The sequence below is a fragment of the Lacerta agilis genome, chromosome 5 (genome assembly GCF_009819535.1).
Source record: "Lacerta agilis isolate rLacAgi1 chromosome 5, rLacAgi1.pri, whole genome shotgun sequence".
NCBI classification, from domain to species: Eukaryota; Metazoa; Chordata; class Lepidosauria; order Squamata; family Lacertidae; genus Lacerta; species Lacerta agilis.
In genome coordinates, this window is record NC_046316.1 from 33,733,439 (window position 1) to 33,755,314 (window position 21,876).

The 21,876-nt window shown below is 39.4% G+C and overlaps 1 protein-coding gene across 2 annotated transcripts in view; it reads right to left on the bottom strand.

Moving 5' to 3' along the window:
* Nucleotides 1-21,876, bottom strand: part of PLCE1 (phospholipase C epsilon 1) — a 99,682-nt gene that overhangs the window by 64,154 nt on the left and 13,652 nt on the right. For both annotated transcript variants that reach the window (XM_033149253.1, XM_033149252.1), the window contains exon 2: nt 5,773-6,055. In XM_033149253.1, the coding sequence (XP_033005144.1) occupies nt 5,773-6,055 (283 nt within the window). The remainder of the gene's footprint in view (nt 1-5,772; nt 6,056-21,876) is intronic.

The following is a 21,876-nucleotide window of genomic DNA, read 5'->3' on the forward strand; positions in this document are numbered from 1 at the left end:
TACTCTGCATGTGCATGGTGTATTCTAAGAGGCTGTTGTACAGAAACCAAACTGTGCAGCTTCCTTTTGTTAATTTTACTGACTTCATCAGTGCCAAAACAAAGGTAATTTTCAATAGTTGGTGATTTTCTTTGATCTTCTGTCTTTTGCAAGGTGTTCCACAAAATAGAATGGGTGGGAAGGGAGAGTTACAACTTCCTTATTAATTCAGCAGCGCTTCTGTTCACAGAGCCTCTCCTCTTCCCAGAGAGGAGGGGTTGTGAGCGGGAATCGCTTCCCGCACTTGCAGGGGGGCATGGCTGGGCCCCTGTGTCACTGGAATCCTGGGCCTGTGTCATGCCCCCCAGCCAGCCAATCCGGCTGGGTGAGGGGCATGGTTTAGCCACATTTAAGCGGCCGCGGGCCCACGAGCTCTTCCTTGTTTTGTTCCTGCTTCCTCGGATCTGTTCTCAGCTGATTTAGGTCTATTCCTTGAATGGAATCAAAACTTTTATACTGAAGAAGTTTGACTACTACTCATTCTGAATCCTGCAAGGGTAAACAAATGCTTGTTGCATGTGGCACTTGAAGAAGAGAAACAGTGGGTTTGGACGGACTCCTCTACCACATTTCTCCTGTAAATCCTCTTCTCATAATGTTATTTTACTTTAAGAAAAATGTTGGAGCACCATTGCAAGCAACGTAATGCGCAATGTGACCTTGCCCCCACTGAGTAAAGTGGAATATTATAATGGCATTTCAACTGATGTGGGGACTATTTTACTGGAAAACAAAATGCTTTCGTTTTCTTTTATTTATCAGATTTTTATACTGCCTTCCAATATAAAATTATCAGGGCAATTCACAAAGTTTAAATAGAGTAAACATACAATAACATGTTTTCAAATGTTTCTAATGCAAGTAGGTTACTACTAAGGTTATTATTGCACTCGTGAAAAGAAAATAATAAACAGCATTTAGCTTTCCCATTTAAGATAACGTTTCCTGTGCACACAAATGTGAAAAACTATCACAAACCATAGGGCAATTAAAATTAGCCTAACTTTTATGATCTCCTATCACAATGACATCTGTTTGTGATATTATATAAGTATTATATCATGCCATTCAAGTATTAAAACCGGACAGCTATTATTAGCCATCTATCTGGAATCCCAAAGACAGTGCCAGTAATTCTGTAATACAACAGCTATGTAATTGAGCTTAGTGACTCAATACAGTCATCTTGATCCTGATCCTCCAGGGCATGGTTTGAATGTTCAAGAACATGCTGTAGGATCATATATTCCCCCATTCACTCCTGCTTCCCTTCCCTTCCCCCTTCCACAGCTTACATAACCAATGATGTCCAAATGGAGCAAATTATGGTTAGAGCCAAACAGAAATTATCTGGCATGTGGGAGAATTCGTGGCTCCATGAGACTACCTTGAAACAGGACTTGAAGGACTGGAAACATCTGAACTGGGCAGTGATTGTAACAGAAGGAATGCTTCAAGTGATATCTAAACCCATTATTCTTAAGCCTTGCATTACCCACAAATGTTAACATTTGTGCCCACACCGCAACAAACAAGATATTAAGGGAGTGAAAATGTGTCACTAAGAATTGTAGCAATGTGAAATAGAGAGAAATTTGATTCAGTTCATACTTAAGGCAAATATATCCAATTCTCACTTCCTGAAACAATATGTGGACTGAAACTGAAGCTTTCAAATTTGCAGTTCTCTGAATTTTGCAGTGTTGTTCTCCAAACAAGTAATATGTACCAAAATGCATATACAAAGTAAATTGTGTATAAAATGCATTATATTAAGAGAAAATTGCTTGCAAATGTATATGCTGGGCAAAACTGCATAGGAAAAAAATGTGCATATTAGGAGAAATTCATGCTAAAATGGTGAAGGATTTATATGAGAACTTTTTAGAAAAACAATTTGCAAATTGATATGGAAACATGGAGAACTGAACTTAAGATCAGAAAAATGAGAAACTGAAATTGACAGAATCACCCATCCCTAGTTTTGAAGTCATCTGCAACTGTACAAATCAGCCCTTGTGATTAAATACTTGCAAATTATTCCAAATAACATTTGTTTGTTAGCAGAGCGAACATGTTTTATCAGTTAACTTGATTTTCTGAACGAAACATCCAATGAGAGTTAGCAACACCCGTAGAAAATGGCTAAACAACATTACACTTACAGTAGAGGAATGTTTAGGCTCATGCATTTCAATGTTTACCTATATTAGGTGCAAGTGTCACAGGTTTGCTTGTTGTTTAAGCATAAAGGCTGTGATCAGAAAACCATGAATTCACTAATAGACGACTAAGAAAACGGTATCTGAAGAAGTGTGCATGCACACGAAAGCTCATACCAAGAACAAACTCAGTTGGTCTCTAAGGTGCTACTGGAAAGAATTTTCTATTTTGTTAAGAAAAAGGAAATACTGTATCTGTCAGGTGTTCCTTTCCATGGTTAGTAATGGAAACTTGTACCCAGGTCACAGTACATGACAGTAAAAACAACCTCTTCTTATCTCCATCTCAGATACATTATTTTATTTTTTTCATTTTAAATTTAAAAGTCAGCGGCATATAGGCCATAGGAACATTAAGCTTACCAGTAAACAGAGTTGCTTTTTTGATTTCCTTCTAAAATTCCAGAAGGGCTGATACTTTCAAAAGCAGAATAATATCACACACTCCACTTGTTTGTCCTAGCTGTCAGGAACAGCTGCTCAGTCTGAAACTACGAACTGTCAAAATGCACAACTAGCATGCTTTGTTTAAGCCACAAAGACGACATGCGGAAAGGTCAGGTTACCCACTTCCCAGATAAAAACTGAAACGCTAAGAATCCAACGGGAGGTATTTTACATTTAAGGACAGGTAGACGTCCCTACCAAGAGTAGCAATCCAATCTAGAAAAAATCCAAGTCAAAGTATTTGTAAACGTGTTTGACAGTGCAATTGTATAAACATGCCCAATCAGAAACATGCCCCAGTGACTACAATGAGACTACTCCCAAGTTAAGAGTCTTAGTCACACACACAAAAATAAGAACACTGACATCTCATGGAAATCAATGGGACTTAGGCTGCAATCTTATACAGTATCCACTTACCTGGGAGTAAGTCACTGAATTGAATGGGACATACTTCTGAGTAAACATGTATAGGATTGTGCTCCAGAGCATGTCTTGGAACTGCACACCTTGTAATCAATAATACTAAATTGATCTTAACATACAGGTAATATAATCTTTTAAAGCAGGGGGTGTCCTAACCTGCAGACTTCAATATGTTGTTTAATTATAGCTTCCACCGTCTCTGGCTGTTCACCACTGGACACAGCTTATCCAACCCTCAGTAAAAATGCATTACAATTATTTCATATCTAATACATAAATTGGTTTAAATCAGCATTCATAATGTTATTTCTGTGTTTGAAAAAAAGGCAACTAGTTGCCATGAGTACAGAGTTTTTTTATCAAGTATTCCGAAAATGTTTTTTGAACTCATTATTGGTTTATGAAAAAAAAGCTTTAAAAACGTATGAAGATGAAAATGTAGCCTCATAAAGGAGAGTTGCAGAGGTTCGCACATAATACATCGTTAATTTTAGGGCTTGTCCACAGAGGATATTATTTAACTTTTAATGCATTCCCACCCCCCTTTAGAATTAGACCAGAGGAGTGCACATCTGCACATATTTGAATTTGTATATAACAATCAACTCCAGTCTTTTCCATTCATGTAGGTATTCCCTTTCTAATTTGTTGATTCTATTACACCAATTAAGTACTGGCAGAGCATTCATGAAAATAGCTGTGTGCATATATCCGTTCCTCCATTCAGGAGCACACCAGAAATAGTTATGAGCCTGGCTGGAAAACAAATGAGAACACTGAGGAATTAGTAGCCATTAAAATGGAAGCAACAGAAAGTGACGATTGAAGCCAGCCACCCCCCCCAAAAAAATACTGAAATAAATGATATGCAGCCCTGAGTGCAGCAGTTTGGAGCATGATTTCCCACCTTATCAGATTATCCCCATATCTAGAAAGAGGTAATCACCTCCTTTGATCAAAGGGCTAGGAAACAGCAAACAAGCATATCACTACATAAGAAATATTTATTAAGTTACATCTTCCATTTTTAATATGCCTAACAAGTGCATAATAGATGTTTGAGGTGGTAGAATCATAGATTTGTAGAGCCAATATTAAGAATGGAGATTTGAGTATGGAAATTGAAACGGAAGGGCAGAGAGAAGCTCAGAAACAGATGACAGTCATGTTGCCAGAGCCCAGATCCTGCTTATCTGCCGCAAAAATGCTGTCAGGAGGGGGAAATTTGTGTGCAATAAACAGCAGGAAAGGATTGCTTAACAATTCCCCTGCCTCTCTTGCACCTCCAGGGTTCTAGACCTGTGTTTCTATTGCAGAATCATGGCGGGGTGGGGGTGGGGGAGAGAAGGTGCAGGAGGAGAGGATGGAGAAGCTGTAGCAAATTGGTGAATAATGTAAGAAGCATTATTCACCCACTAGTTTCCCCCACAGATTGCCTCCTTACAACCTCCTTTGCAGTGCAAAAGCTGCAGTCAAGATATGGAAACATAGCTTAGCCATGCAATATGTAGTTCAAGCCTTGGTAATCTACATATTGCTTCCACAAAACAAAGAGTAAAGAGCAAAGTATATCTAGGTAATTTTGTACATCAATGCATTCAGCCATCTACAACAGAGGTACTAAAATATAACAATATTTATCCATCACAGCTTCCTGTTAACAACCTATGTACTAAAAATGGAAAATGTATTTATTTGATCCCTGTTTTTATAAATCTTTTGACAAAAGACCCGTTAACATTCAGGAACATAAACAATCTTGGCTATTTGATACAGAGACAGAAATATATTTTGAGTGTATCCAAAACAGTTATGACCTGCTTTGTTCTTTAACTCCAAACTCATTAAGGCCTGCTCTAACCCCTCCACTTCACCTAATGTAAGCATATTTGAAACACAGTATCTTTATATAGTGGTGTGTTGACATTATAATCTAAAGTGCTTTACAATCCTTAAAAGCAAGAAATTCTAGATGTACACCTACACACTTCTAGCCTACTCAACAATGCAATGGCATGACTTGCCCTATATAGAAACCAGGATAGTTCACCCATGGACTTTTAGCTTTAATGCATGTGCAATACGTTTGGAGTCATGAAGGAACCGACTGCAGAGCAAAAAACAAAAAAAACAAAATCAAGCTGCCTGCTGAACGGTAATCAATGGACATTATCTGATTATGTCAACTCAGCCTTTGCATGTGATGCTTATGCTAGTGTTCTAAGCATTTCTTGTCCCCCCACAAAAAAAAACCCACTTCAAGTGTCCAATTAAAATAAAATAAAACTACAAAAACAGTAGAATCTCCTTTGTAAGCAGAGAATTATACAATCTTAATTCTGGAATGTGAAAGCCTTTGGCTCCCATGTAAGCGAAATAAAAACTTTGGGTCTACTGCTGAAGAGTAGACTCATTGAAATCAATGGGATTACTCTAAGCATGACCAAGTCTGGATCTGACCCACTGATTTAACACACATGGAATTATTTAAATGTATACAATGTTATTTTGAATTCTTAGAACTTGGGGATAGCATACAATCAATCCAATAAGTTTATCATCTCCAGAGAAAAACTTCAGGTCGTAGGAGCCCCCCCATTGCCACACTGTCAAAGATGATTAAACTTCCCTTAATTACCTTTGAGCATGGTCTTTCCAGTTGATCCTCCTAAAACATTTAGAGTACCACTTCTAGCTCCCAGTGACGTGGTTGCTTCTAGTAGAGCACCAGTGATAAAATTGGAAAGGGAAGTCCTGCGTAAAGTTGCACGGTATTCAGGAGCTCTTTGAAAACATGGTGTTATGCAAGGGCCGTTGCCTCTGCACCACCAATCTGCATGGTGTTGAGGTGTTAGTGGTTCCCTCACAGGGTTGCAAAAATATTCCGAAGAATCTTCTGTTCCTTTTACTGACCTGAAGATCTGTGAAACGCAAAGAGAGAGAGAGAAAATTAATTTAACACTTAGTAGAAGAACCAATAATCTATTAAAATGCTGGCCTTACGTATTGCACTAAAGTGTTATTTTAATCAAAGGTTATTTGATCACAGCTGTAAATGAAATTAAATGAAAATAATTGTTGCAAGAACAATAGACTGAGGTGGTCTCTCTGTAGCAAAAGGGGGGGTTTAAAGGAGGATTTGAAGAAAGGGAGAGGTGGCCGAAGGGGAAAAAAAACCCAGCATAAACAAACATCAGGAGAGAACAGATAAGAGTTGTTTGAGGAAGTAGTCGCTCTGAAGGTACCTGTGAGATGCTGAGAGGAGTAGAGTAGGAGGAGTGGAGGTTACAGGAGGTAAGAACAGAAAAACAGGATGTGACAAACCTGTGGAGACTTCTGAAAGAAGTGACAAGGAGTTTGGAAGAGTGCAGGAGGGAACAGGAAACCTTTGCAGGGATCTGAGGAAGGGCTTCACATTGACTTAGTAACAAGCCAGGCAAATGATTTCAGTGACAGGATTCTGGGGACTTGAATTAATGACCACTTGTTTTGTGCTTTTTAACACAGCTAGCTGTCATGGGACTTAATGGCACTAGGCATTTTTATGGGCGTAGTCTCTAAAATGACACATCATACTCTTGTTGAACATAGAGGCCTGAACTCCTCCTAGTGTCTCAAAAACCCTAGGCTTAAAAAACAAAACCTAAAATCCTAAATTGCTTCCGATGGAAGGGTTTTCACAACAGAGTTGTGCTGCTCCTTCAACTTGTGCATTTCGACATACTAGTTTATATAAAATATCACATATGGTATATTTCAAGAACTGATAATTAGTGCATTTGTTAATGTATCAATTCAACAATTGCTGTAAGTCCTGCTTCCTTCCATTGATGGACAGAATTGATCTGCCAACTGAGGATAGCATTTTGTGTATTTTGTTGAAATGGGCTGTGGCCCACTAAAACCCACAGTATATATATATTTAGTGTTCCAGGAGCCACAAGACCCTTCATTCTTTATAAAATAAATAATTCAGAATGTATTTGCAAAGTCACCCCTAGATACTGTTATTTAGTAAGCCGGAAGACAGCATTTGTGACACATAAGGTTGAGACAACCTGACCTTTAAATATTATCTTTTTTTCTGTAGAGCAGAAAGTAAGGTCTCTGGTCAACCAGCAGCATTAATCATATTCTTAATTATTGCAAGATAATATATAGGGGTGGACTAGCCACATGGAGTTGGAAACCTTTGAATAACAGAATGCTGAAAAGCCACATCAGAACTCATCTGCTTTCTGAAATTTACACTACTGTAGTTTCATAATATTTAATTTTGTTCTGTAAGTCAATTGCAGAGCAACAATATTTTCCCATGGTGGCCTCCAACATTTTAAATAATTTAGAACTATATACAAAGTAATCACAATAATAAAAAAGTAGTTCAAAACACTTCTATTTCACTTACTTCTTTTCAATATAGCACAGCCATACTGGTATAAGAAAAAGACAAGATGCGGAGCACAAGTCTCCTACTGGATCTTTCCCATTAGGAAGGATCAGAGCCAACAATGACTTGCACCCTCCAGGCTCAATACAATACAGAAGGCAACTGTGGTCAATGGTACTGAAACCTGCCAAGAGGTGCAAGGGCATCTATAGGATGGGACTCTCCCCCCACCCCCACAATTCTGCAGCCTATTATCTGCCCAGAGCACCCATGATTGGCCCCATACAACAACCAGACCAGAAACCAGATTGAAACAGAACTAAATAATTAAGATTTCTCCAATACTGTCTGGAGTTGGGTTGCCACCCTCACTCTATCACCTTGCTCAAGAATGGTCCATCATCATCATCAACAACAACAACAACAATGGAAATAGGATCAAAGTTCAATTTCTTCAGTAATGACCTGGCAACCACTCTTTTCAAGACAACAGGGAGCATACCCTTCCTGAAGGAAATATTTACTATTTCTGTGGTCCATACAGCAGGCCCAGTTCTGGCATATTTCACAAGCCAAGATGGGGAAGGATAAGAATTAAGAGAACAAGCTGAAGGCTCCAAGCAGCTTGTCTACTTCGTAAGGCTGCACAAACTACATCCATGTCCTGGCTACATCCATCTCTGACTCTGCCAAAACTGTGGCATCCAAGTTGGAGCCAATATGAGTGATTTATCTGCAAAATGCAATGAAAACTGGCCGCAGTGATCCTCCGAGGACTCTTAACACTTGGTTATCTCTAGAGCTTTATACAAAAAGTTCTTCATTGCTCAAAAGTGTTCTGATGGCAGTGAAGTAAGTTTCTTTTTCATTGCCACGATCACCACGGAATCCCTATTAACTGTTTTTTATTTGTCTCTGATAGCACTCATTACAAGTTTTCCCTATTCCTTTTCCACTCCCTGCACTGTAGCCCAGTTGTTGTCAGCTTTCCAGAATATCAGGCAGCTGACTTTACAATTGGGCCGAAGATGTTTCAGAAGGATTGTGCCAACAGACTAAGCTTATTGCTGACTGTGACTAGAGCTTCCACAAAATGGCCAGCTAAACCTGTAGGAAAAGCCCCCAGAAACCTCAGGGAACCTTCTGGATTCATCAGCCTTTAAGGGCAGACCATAGCAATTGGTCCTCCACCCCTGCAAGCATTGTGACATCAGGTGTGACGCAGCTCCTACAGTGTTTGCAGGGCCTGCCAATCAGCTGATAGGTGGCTCCTGCAAAGCTCTGTGACTTGCAACAAGGCCCAAAGTGCTGTGACTCTTGGTGCTTCCAAACCCATGCCTTTGCAAGCACCGATGACCACAGCAGCACTTGGGTCTTGGCTTTGCAAGTATGACAACCGGCTCATTCTTGTTGGTGGTGCCTGAAAAATGCTGAGTCTTTCCCACTATAGTTTGAAACCATGTGGGCAAAAGAAAATAGGGTCACATGACAACATAGTGACCCCACAATGACCTGTGGAGAGAGGTAAAGATCCAGCACACAGACTGTATTCAATTCCCCACGCCCTTGCTCTTGTTCCAGCCCCATTCAAATGAGGAGGAATGACTTCTGCGAGGACCACAGAAAGAAGAAACGCCATGGTGTATCTGCAACAGCATAACTGGATCCCTTCATCTGCCCCAGCTGCAACAAAAAATCTCTCTCCCTTATCGGTCTCTACAGCCACAGCTGGCGCTGCAAGCTTCCAACAGTTTGACTCCACCCCCAAAGGTGCACTCCATTGTCTCCCAAGACAGACAGATGCCAACCAATCTGAATGCTGAAAGCGGCAAATGGTTTTAAAAGAAAACAGAACAAATCATAAAATCATCATTTTAAAATATAAAACCATAGAAATAAAATAAGAATAGAATCAAATCAATAAAACAAAAGACCCAGAGAAATAAAAGTATGTAGTTCAGCTGGGGTTGGAAAGACAACAGATTCAGGACCAGGAAAGCCATCCTGGGAAGGGCATTCCAAAGCTGGTGTGCCACTACATATATAAAAAAGGTACTAAATGCAGTCACATTCCACCTCACTTTCAGGGGTACAGAAGGCAGAGGAAGATCTTACTACGTGTCAGGAAAAGGAACCAAGGTTCCTAAGAGTAAAAACAACAACCAAAAACACCAGCACTCCAGATTATGCTCAGAAAGAAGCAGCAGCACAACTGTTTTAAAATTGACAAGTATGATTTTAAAAATCTGAAATGCATGGGGGGATGGTATCTTGTCCATTATTAGTAACTAAGCTGCACATTGGCAAACAGTGGTGAAAGTATGCAAAATGCCCCAGCATTTAACTATGCAGCAGTCTTCATCTCATCATCCTTTTTGCTGTATTTATATTCAATCAATGATCCCTAGTATACCTCTGTTACTTGCATAAGCAGTCTTACTTTCTCTGAAAGTATTTGGCTAGCAAAAATAATTTTTAACGGTGGTAGTTGCTTTCCAAAACATTTTAATGAAGTTGATATCTGTTGCTTATGCTGCATTAAAGTTTTTCTTAACTGCTAAAACAAAGAAACCTTTTGTTTGTAGAGAGAGGCGACAGTGGCCTGCTGCAAAGATGATATAAAGAATAATAATGTTAATCTCTAGTGCACGAAAGGAGACATCGGGGCACTTAACTGTCTCCAAAAAATGTGCATTTCACCAACTGTTTTAAAAATAGTGTCTGGTTTTCTGCAGTGTACAAGAACTCCACTCAATTATATGCAGAGATGTAGGTTAGAGACAGGTAAATGAAGCACATGCCGTTCTGGAACCTGATGTCCAAAGAAAATGGCAAGTGTAAGTAAAGAAAGAAAAGTATATTTTACTTGACAGAGTGTTTAACCATATAGCCCTGTGAATTTCAGAGGAGAGAATATATATATATATAAATTGTTGCCTGGCATGTTTCCAGTCCAACTTCAGCACACATGCAGTCATCACTCTCCGTTACTGTAAGAAAAACTATAAGGAACTGGGACAGAATAGTGGCCGACAGTGTCAACTATGAGCCAATAATCTAAAGTCCTACATAAATGCCAAGAATGAAGATAAGAGTCACTTGATGAGAGTCGATGCTAGAATTCTAAGTGTTAGAATTCAATTAAGGTTTGGAGTATTAAGCAGGGTGCCAGACACTGAACCCATGGATTCAGCAAGTGTTAGAATATAAGGCAGGCTGGCTCCAGTAAGTGTTGGAAGTGTAAAGAAAAAGAAGGCACGTTTTTTTCATAAGTGGTGGAATTGTAAAATAATTGAAAATTATTGGGAAATGATTTATAATGAAATGAAATGAATGTTTAAGATGACCTTTGCAGTGACGATGGACAAGCCATTCCTGGCTCTGTAAACTATCTCAGTTGTAAAAGGTAAACAATCATAAATAACTTGTGGAAGAACAAGACTGGAGATATAGCTGGCCTGTAACTCTATATAAACAGGCCATAACTCAGGAAGGTGTTGCAAATCACACACGCATATACATACAACTCAGAACAAAACCCTTTATGTAACAATTATACAATGGAGGTTTCAGTGTTCTGACTGAACTATGGTGGTTGGAAACAGAATGGTCCTGAAAATTTAATTACTGAAACCCTTTTTCAGGAGTAAAGATTAAAACTCTTCCTGAGTTGTCAAAAGTAACTTGGCATTATAATACCTTAAAAACTAACAGCATAAACACTGCAATGGAAAGCAGATATTTTTTTCTCATACTGTGCCAATACACAGATAGGAACCATAATATTAATATAATATAATATAATATAATATAATATAATATAATATAATATAATATGAAACCTGCCTGGTTTCTTTTTATTCCTGTTTTCCTACTATGAAGGAACCTGTGTGTTTCACCTGAAGACAGAGACAGACTGAATAACAGCTGGTTTTTATGTTCTCAGAGAATCATGTCATGTTCCTTCTTCCCGGCAGCCATTTGATGGAACCCAAAACCTACATAGCACTTAACACAGCCTATTTAAATGCCTGCTACATCTCACTTTACCTCTTGAGACTGTGTGTGATCAGATGGAGACTCCATGGCTTCACTCACAGCCAATTTTCCCCTCCCCAACCTTCGTTTACCATCTAGCCTGACAAAGAGTTCTGCAGAACTCAAAAGCATGCACACTATTTTGTGATATTTTAGTCAGGCTTTTGGATTTTCGAATAGTATTTATGGAGCAGAAGTTGAGTTTCTACATGTGTAATAAGCAAAAACGCTAGATAATAAAATCCATTGTCCTGGATTTTGAAAACACTTGAAAACAGCAAGTCTTGTTTCTGAATGACACATAGGTATGTTCTGAAAACTCTCATCTCACACAAACAAGAATATTCTCTCCCTTTGAAGTGTGTCAGAACTTCAAGACATACTTTTTGTCCAATGAGCAATAAATCCAAGCAAAGCTGTTCTTTCTCCTCAAAGCGTTCTATGGCTCACATGCAGACTTTGAAAGCCTACAAATATGACTGGTAAAATGAATCTAGACTCAGGTAGGTGGCCGTGTTGGTCTGACGCAGTCAAAATAACTAAAAAAATTAATTTATTCAGAAATTGTCCGGTAGCACCTTAGAGACCACCTAAGTTTGTTCCGGGTATAAGCTTTCGTGTCCATGCACACTTCGTTTATAATGCATTTCGTGTGCATGCATTACTTCATGGAAAAATGAAGTAATTGTCTTACCCCGAAAGCTGTGAAAAGAATTCTAGCACAAATATATATTGCAGTATGTTTTCCTTATATGCCAGATAGTTTCCATAATCTTTTAGTTTTACAGCACTTGGAGGTGGTAAAAAGGATTTGTGAAACCGTTGCATGTACCTTTAAAGTACTAGATAGGAAAGCTACATATGGGCACAATCCTATATACGTCTACTCAGAATGAAATTCCATTGAGCTCAATGGTACTTACTCCCAGGTAAGTAGATCTAAGATTACAGCCTTAAAATGTGAAGTTTAATAAGCCCTGACTGAATTTATTTAGCATGGGGGAGGGGAAGAATGGGAAGAAGAAGCCAACTAATCTTGGCCATCTAGTGGATAAATCCACTAACTCAAACCAGGTGATGTAAGAGTTAGTAAAGGAAGATCATTTTCACAAGTAACACTAAACTATAGTTCATTATTACAAGGACACGTCTGGATTAGCCCGAGCAAAGTATTGGGTTCATGCCGGGGTTCGGTGCTGGAGCTCCCCGTGCGTGAGTGTAAACAACCCACGCACGAGGTACCAGTTGCCGGGGAAAAGCGGCCAGCGTTCCGCGTGTGTATGGGCACGGGCGCCGGCCAAGTCTCACTATCTGAAGGTTGCTGAGTAAGACGGAAAATGACTCCGAAGGTGCGTGAGTAAGTGGATGCCTCAAAACTAAATAGATGCCTCGAAAACGAATGGATGCCTCGAATCTGAACTGGAACCAGTTGTAACCTCCTGCGCTATCTTTTAGTAATAAAGGAAACCAAACCAAGGATATTGCCTAAGCATGAGATAATTTTTTTTTACCCTTTTCCCCAGACACCGAATCTTTCTTTTGTGGCTTTGGCTAAACCCGCATAGGCTCGTTCTCTAGCCCTAAGCTAAGTTTCCCTAAGCTCTCAGTCCCTGCGCGCCAATTCTTCCGCGATACTAAACTAAATAAAACTACACCGAAATATCTTCTGCAAAACTAGCCCTAAGCTAAACCTAAAAGCCTAACTAAAATCTCACCGAAATATCTTCCGCAAACTAAACCTAACTAAAAGAAACCCATCCAGCCCATCTAGCCCGCTCCCAAAACCCTTAAACTAAACTTGACTGAACTAAGCTTCAACTGAACAAACGTAAAAGAACGTGCCCAAGCGGGGAGCCTCAGCCTTTTATTTGGGAACAGGTATGACATCACGATCAATATTTTAACCAATAAAACCACTGTTGCTGCCCTCCAAAAAGGCGGGAAGCAGGATAAACGTCCATTGATAACTTTGAATAACCACTGGAACTACAAATTAAAGGCGGAGTAATCCTAATGGCAAAATGCCTCTTCATTCTTACTTCCACTTTCACTTTTAAGTGGAGGGATACGAAAAGTAGTTCTTAATAACCATTTAAATAAACAAATAACCGTGGATCTTTAACGGATCCACGAAGTGTATTCCGACAGTTTCACACATTCCCCACTCCTCTTCCAGTGCAACTGGGAGATTTTAGTTTCACTTTTTAAAGAGTCCTGCTGCCTTAGCATTATGTTTGAACCAGGGATATTGGTTTAAGAAGCCAGGTGCATAACCCATCATTTTAAATTGGCTTGTTATGAAATTTACTAATGCAAAACAAGATTTCTTTAAAAGCGAAACAAAACTCAGTCAAAGTCCTGCTCCTGGCTTCTTCAGCTCATCCATGTAGCACTAAACCATGGTTTAGGATGACGTGAAAACATGGTCACTGTGTAAAAGTCTACTTAAGCCAGTAATATATTAAAGGTCTAGGATAAAGCTTTTCTGTCTTTTCCTGCTGTAGTTCAATGTCATATGAGACATCTGAATCTAAAACATTTGGCTTAGGACCAAAAAACCAAAAATACTTTATACCGTATTAACTTCTCTTATCCTCTGGAGACTAACGCAGAGCCAGGAACTGCAGTTCAGGCATCCATTAGATTTATTTTGTTATATATGCGTTAGTTTCAACTGAAATTCTTTGTATATTACAACTTGCTTGCAAAAATTCATGGGCAGTTGTGCTCCTTTAATTTGTAATGTTATGGTCAGTGGTATATGCCACTACTATGATAACTCCTCAAAAATATGAAGTGATTGAGTTGAACTGCCATGAGATACAAGAGAAGGGTTTAAGCCTTCTTTAGAATTAATTACGTGATAAAAACTGGTTGACTGCCTTATATTATACATCTGAATGAGCAAACAAATTCTGGTGGCCTGCACAGACCCACAACTATAGTTCACTACAATCTACCACTACACCCACATAAATTGTTCCTAAAACATTTGCAGGACTATAAAGCCAACATACATAGTAGGGAAAAGGATGGCCACTGAATGCCTTAGCACCAGCTTCTTCTATTTAAATTAGCAGGATGGGAAATGCCAGTTGCTTTATTGCCGTGTTAGCTAAGATGGTATCTTCTGCATGTAGTGGACTACAAGACCCATCCATCCTGATCACAGGCCATACTGGCTGGGGCTGATGAGAGCTGTAGTTGATAACCATGTTTAGTGACCTCTGCTTTAACACATGAGTAGATTTTTAAGGGCAAGGCAAATAATGTCTACGGCAGTCTCAGATGGCAGGCAGAAGGAGGGAGCAGGAAAGTGGGATAGTGTTGCTGCTAAAAGAGTGACAGGGATCCAGTAGCACTCCATACATTGTTGAATTTACTTCTGGCCCCAGCCAGCATGGCCAACAGTCAAGGATGGTGGGAATCGTAGTCCAGCAGCCTCTGGAGGGGACCACCGGCTCCCCCCACCCGTGTGCTAAAAGAATGTTGGCAAGCAAGATGCAGATGGGCTGCATACTGAATTTGAATGATGTAGGGAATCAAAACTGGTGATTCAATTAGAAGTTCTGGGTGTTGCCCCTTGTGCCTCCACTGGGCACACAATCCAGTCCTCCAACACATTTGAGTTTGGCACCCTGCTTTATATATTACTGCCAAATATTTATATAGTGCTGCCAAATATTATCTACGCAACCCAAGTAGACAAGGCAAATTGTTTTTCTCAGTGCTGGAGCCCGAGGAGCACACTGAACCACAAAATGAACCCCAAATTGCTGTTGAGTGCTTTAACTGTTCCCCTAATGTTGGCACTTCTTACTATTTCTCAGTTGTAGAATTTCAGATTGGGAGCTCACATGACTGGATCTTTTACAAAGAGACAATTGCATACAGAAAACGAGCATGTCAGAAAGAAGCTTTTCTCCTGACATACTAGTTCTCCATGTGCAGATGTGTTTACATGGAAGAGTATTTAATCAGTCAGTCAATCAATCAATCACTTGAACCTGCAGTCTGAAGCAGTACATATTAATCATCTCAACAATATCTCAGATTTGATAGTTGAGAGGAATGTTAGGGTTGAGTGTATGAAATCAACATTCACAGAGGAGGAGGAGGAGGAGGAGGAGGAGAAATTCAGTATTAGTGCTGGGTGCTGACATTAATCGTCTGTCTCTGCCTTTCCTTCTCTTGCTACAGCAACAGCTTATGCCCGATACTAAAACAGTACATCTCTGATCCTCCTTCTTAACATATAAAGATTCATACAGTCCCAAGTAATGGGGAGTGAGGAAAACTGGCAGAATCCCACAAGTGAGGGACCCTCAAGCCTCTGTGAGAAGAATGGGTCTCATTCAGTCTAGTGCTGTAACAGCCAGTTTACAGAACACAAAAAACACACAATAAAGGCAGATGTTTAGAAACTCCCATACTATATATTAGCTCTTTATCACCATCTCTAAGATTCCCCCCTCCTCCTTTCTAGGTAATGTAAAATAGTCACCGATGAAAAAGTATAGAAATATTATATTACTACCAGTATATTTACTACCAGTTTAGGATGATATTTTTCAATAAGTTTACCTGTTCTTAATTCATATCATAAATATCAGTCTGTGAAACCAGACTCTTCCACGTATATCTTCAACAATACAAGTTAAGTTACAGATTCTGGCAATCCTTTGCAATGTAATAGTAAAAAAATAAGTTTTTTTTAATTGTATAAAGTGATAAAAATAAACATAGAAATATAGCAAAATGCTCCTTTAGGGATACACATACCTTCATGCTTGTATGATAGAGAACAGGGAGAGAGAGAGAGAGTATACTATCAAACCTTCCAATTAAGTCATTAATGCATTGAGGCTTATTTTTCTAACAACTCTGAAGTGAGCAGATTCAGTAAAGCTGTCATTCAAGTTTGAGTCACAGTGTAAGAACTTTGCTTTCGCTACCTAGAACAGGACAACTTGTCACAGTTACTGTAATTTTTCAGAACAGCCATAACGTTTAAGATAGTGAACAGTTCAATTTATCAGAATGGGTAAATTACCATGTTAGTCATGTAGTCTTGATTGCTTAAATTCCTAAAATACAGTACATATTGTAAGTTCCAGTAAAGTACACTGACATAACCATTAAAAAAAATCAAACTGAGCTATTTTAACTACAACAGTATGCAACATAAAGTAAGCAAATAACTTTATTAGGATTTCTATCATATATATAACAGAAAGTACCTAGACATTTTATATGGAATAGACAAACGTTTGATGAGGGAAACATGAACAAAATCTTTCAAAAGTAATCTAAATCTGATTCTGTAAAAATGTTTCAATACAACTGCAGTATGAAACCTCAAAATCATACACAGATTTTCAGCTATCATGTTAGACTCACAGCAGAAATCCATTTCATCCTCCAAGTAAACACAAGTCTATTATTACATGCAGCTTACTTAATATTAAATTTTAATGAACAGATTGGTTGTTCGAATTGCTAGCATTTTAAAACCATGCCTCATTAAAAAGGTATCTACTGCAAGAAGTTTAATTCTGCAATTGTATGTACTATGATTATACAGCCAGAATGGGAACCAGTAACCAGATACTTGCAGCAAATATATTTAAAATTGGCAACAAACGACATAAGGATAATATAAACTCAAACACAAACTGGGTTTAAGGCCAGCAATGAACTAGGAAACATAAAAGCATTTCTGTGTACACAGTTTAGCAATTAGTTAGAAAGGAAGAACCTTATTTAAGAAAGACCCGTTTATCACTTTTGCACACATTAATGAATCTTGATATAAACACAAAGCATGTTTCAATGAAAACAAGCATCCTGCTTATTACTGCAAAAGGTCTTTGAAAAACATACTCTTCTGCTGTTTAAAGGCAGTTCTGTAATTCGTACTATAAAACAAAACCTTCAGTTACAATGAATGAACCATACCTTCTGCAGTTTAAGTATCCACAGCCTGCTTAACCAAATCACATCCACTTGAAGCAAAAGCTACATTGGATATGGAATGCAAGAGCAAACACACACACACACACACACACACAAGCAGCCAAAACAAGCCAACTGTATTCAGCTATACAGGATGACAGTCTGCTCTCGTCTCAAGAGGCTATGTCTAAGAGCCTGTACAGAAACTAATGTGCAGTGCCAAATCTAATCCTTTTGCTGAATTTCACATGCTGCTGCTTCACCTCTTCAGTTCCTAGTTTCTCAACAGTCCCATTTTAAAAAAACAACAACCCACAAACAAACCTGTAAAAGCCACACAGAGAAAGAAAATCTGGATCATATCACTTGCCGAGACGTTTCTGGACCTTGCATATCTGGTGCTATTTTAATTTTTGCAAATTGAATAATTTTTAAAAATACAACTGAAAATGCCAATTCAGATATAATTATAGTACAGTATAGCATGAATTCCTGCCAAGCACAATCTTCTCAAGAGACTTAATACTTGATCTCATTGGGTTATTTAAATTAGTAATTGTTTACAAGACCTATACCTGATATGTTTTTAGGTGTCCTCAAGGGAAATAATGGTTTAAAATAAAACAGCGGAGGCTATCCCCATCACCCAAGTTCCCCAAATCCTAAAAATATAGTGACACTTCTGCCTACTTCTGAGGACAAACTTCCTCAGCACAAGCAATGCGAAGAATAGTGGCAATTGGCAGTGACCCTCCAAGACCCATGACAGGATAGAATCATAGAATTGTAAGAAGGAAGGGACCCAGGGGGGTCATCTAGTCCAACCCCCTGCAATGCAGGAATCCTGCCCACAGCCATCCCTGGGTGGTCTTCAACCACCAATCTTCTGGTTTAACAGCCAGACGGACATGAATTTGGGCAGGTCAGAAAGGGAAGTGGGTCTCTGCTTAACACACAACACTGCAAGTTCAGGGTTTCTGTTTAGGCAGAGAGATATGAACAACCTCACTCATTAGCCCATAATTCAGAGGACACAAGAATTGCACAAGTTCACCTTTATGATGTTATCTTCCTTTGCTTCTTTCAACCAATGCCGCTTTTTACCCCATGAGAGAAATCTAGACTGCAGGCAGCCCTGTTCCAAAATATTTAGCAATATGAAGCTAGTTCATTAAAACTGACCTTGCAGTCAGCGACTTTGGCTAGTTACAGTGGAATGACTAAGAGAGAGACTGATGTGCATGAGTAATAACTGCTGCTTATATCAAAAGAAACTATGTAGAGTTACAGAGAAAAGCAGCACAGATAAGCCTTTTGAGTGGTATCCAATAAATGTCAGGCATTGTTTGGGGGTGAGGGTGGGGGTAGACCAGGGGGGACTAAGCTCTGGCTCTTTTTGGTGGGTCTTGGGCCTCCTGCCCCCTTCTCCCCTTTTAAAACTTAAATAAATCTTTGTTTATTCGGTGGCAGCTGGGAGCACTGCAAAGCACCATGCTACTGAGATCCCACCTAGCCTCCACCTTAATTTGCCAGAAGCATTTATACATATACATTAGTAGAGGCAAATCTTATATAAATTTGTGTCATGGTACTATGTTCCAAGTCTTTTAATTACTTAGCAATGACCCTATTCGTCATATGCAAGTTTAGAGTTACCATAATACTGCAATCCTAGACATGATTACTCAGAAGTAAGTCCATTGAGCACAATGGGTCTAAAACTCAGGGAAATGTGCAAAGGACTGCAGCCAAAGTGTAAGAAAAAAAGGTGGTCTGCAATGCTCTATTAGCTGCAATAAATAAAGGATGAAAAATTTGGGAACATGCAATCAAACACTTCTTAAATGGCTAGTCTGTAAAGATAGAGGATATCTTTTGTAAACCACTTAGAGGCTTTCCTACAATCAAACATCGTATAAATTTTGCTACATAAATAAATAAATCTGCACTTGAAGGGATACAGTGTCAGGAGCCACAACATACAAAGGCATATTGGATTACAAACCTTCTAATCGAGACAAGTTTTATTTAAAAAAAAAAACTTTGAGGAATTATATTGAAGCATTGTTGAAGCTAAGTGAGTGTGGATCTGAGTACCTAGACTGGTAGCCCCAAGATTTTACAAATACGTTATTTCATTTTTTTAAATAATGTGGGATATAATAAACACTTTAAAACCTATTAAAAGGTAAAGGACTCCTGACAGTTAAGTCCAGTCGCGAACAACTCTAGGGTTGCGGCACTCATCTCGCTTTACTGGCCAGAGGAGCCGACGTTTGTCCACAGACAGTTTTTCCAGGTCATGTGGCAAGCATGACTAAGCCGCTTCTGGCAAAACCAGAGCAGCGCACGGAAATGCCGTTTACCTTCCCGCTGGAGTGGTACCTATTTATCTACTTCCACTTGATGTGCTTTTGAACTGCTAGGTTGGGTAGGAGCTGAGCAACGGAAGCTCACCCTGTCGCGGGGATCCGAACCGCCAACCTTCCAATTGGCAAGCCCTAGGCTTAGTGGTTTAGACCACAGCGCCACCCTTTAAAACCTATTATGTTAGTAAAATTAGAACTGAGATCTATAAGAACAATCCATTATCATAGAATTGTAGAGTTGGAAGGGATTCCAAGAGTCATCTAGTCCAACCCCCTGCAATGCAAGAATCTCAACTAGATCATACATGGGAAAAGGCCATCCAACCTCTGCTTTAAAACCTCCAAGGAAGGAGAGTCCACCACCTCTTGTGAGAGTCTGTTTCACTCTGAAACAGCTCTCACTGTCAGAAAATTCTTCTTGATGTTTTGTTGGAATCTCCTTTTCTTGTAACTTGAAGCCATTGGTTCCAGTCCTAGCCTCTAGAGCAGGAGAAAACAAGCTTGCCCCAACCTCCATGTGACAGACTTAAGGATATTTAGAAATGGCTATCATACCTCTTCTCACTCACCTCTTTACCAAGCTAAGCATGCTCAGTTCTCTCAACCGTTCCTCATAAGGCTTGGCTTCAAGACCCTTTTATCATCTTGGTTGCCCTCTTCTACACATATTCCAGCTTGTTAATATCTTTATTAAATAGTGGTGCCCAGAACTGGACACGGTACTCCAGGTTTTAAGGCTGTATACAAACTAAGAAACTGAAAAGAGACTTTCATGGTATTGGTCACCTTGTTTGACCATTAGTATCTCCCAGAGTGCTTGTATGCAGCCATGTGCCTGATGGGAAGATGGGAATGACATCCAGGCAACTATGCAGTGGTAGTGTATCCAAACCTCTTTTTTTGGTGACAAGGGGCAGAATAATCTATGGCTGTGTACACATTTCCATTTATTCTGGCTCCAATGCACTCCCCAACCCTGGTGTTTGAAGCACATGACATTAACCACTATCAGAAATACTGCCAATAGATGCATTTCCCCTCAAAACAACTTCCACCTGGTTTGAAAAACAAGCCACACTCATTTTGCAGTTAAGCTGAGGTGTGCACACTTGAGGCAGCTGCGGCACATGCGCAAATAACAGCTTCATTAATACGAGTTGGAGAGGCTATGGGCACAGGGAAACTACACAGGTGAAGACATCCTGTTCCCTTCTCTGGTGTGTACAGAAGCATGCAAATACAAGAAATGCAGCACTGTGTTTTAAGCCACTAATGCTGATAGCCTATGTTAGCGGGGAAATGTGCTAGCGATTTCTAATGACTTATGTATACTGTCTATAGCAGCCTCCCTGTGCTGCAAGCTGAACAAGGTTAGGTGTGAAGTTTTCCAGGGGCAAGCAAATATGTTTTTAGACAGCTAACATGCATACTAAGCTGTTTTCCCTATGCCCCAAATATACAGTGATACCTTGGCTCTCAAACGCAATCCGTTCCGGAAGCCTGTTCCAAAACCAAAGCATTCCAAAACCAAGGCGAGCTTTCCCATAAAAAGTGATGCAAAATGGATCAATCCGTTCCAGACTTTTAAAAACAACCCCTAAAACAGCAATTTAACATGAATTTTACTATCTAGCGAGACCATTGATCCATAAAATGAAACCAATAAACAATGTACTGCAGCCACACAATCAATCAATCAATCAGTAGGTGAACTGGGTTCCACACAGTCTCTCTCTCTCTCTCTCTCTCTCTCTCTCTCTCTCTCTCTCTCTCTCTCTCACACACACACACACAAAAAGCCACAAAAACAAAACCACAAAATAAATAGCAAAAACAGACAGACCTCAGCATAACACTCAAAACAGAAGTGTGGCACTCAAATCAGAAGCATAACACTCAAAACGGAGCATGTTCGGCTTCCAAAAAAAGTTTGCAGACCAGAACACTTACCTCCAGGTTTGCAGTGTTTGGGTTCCAAGCTGTTTGAGAA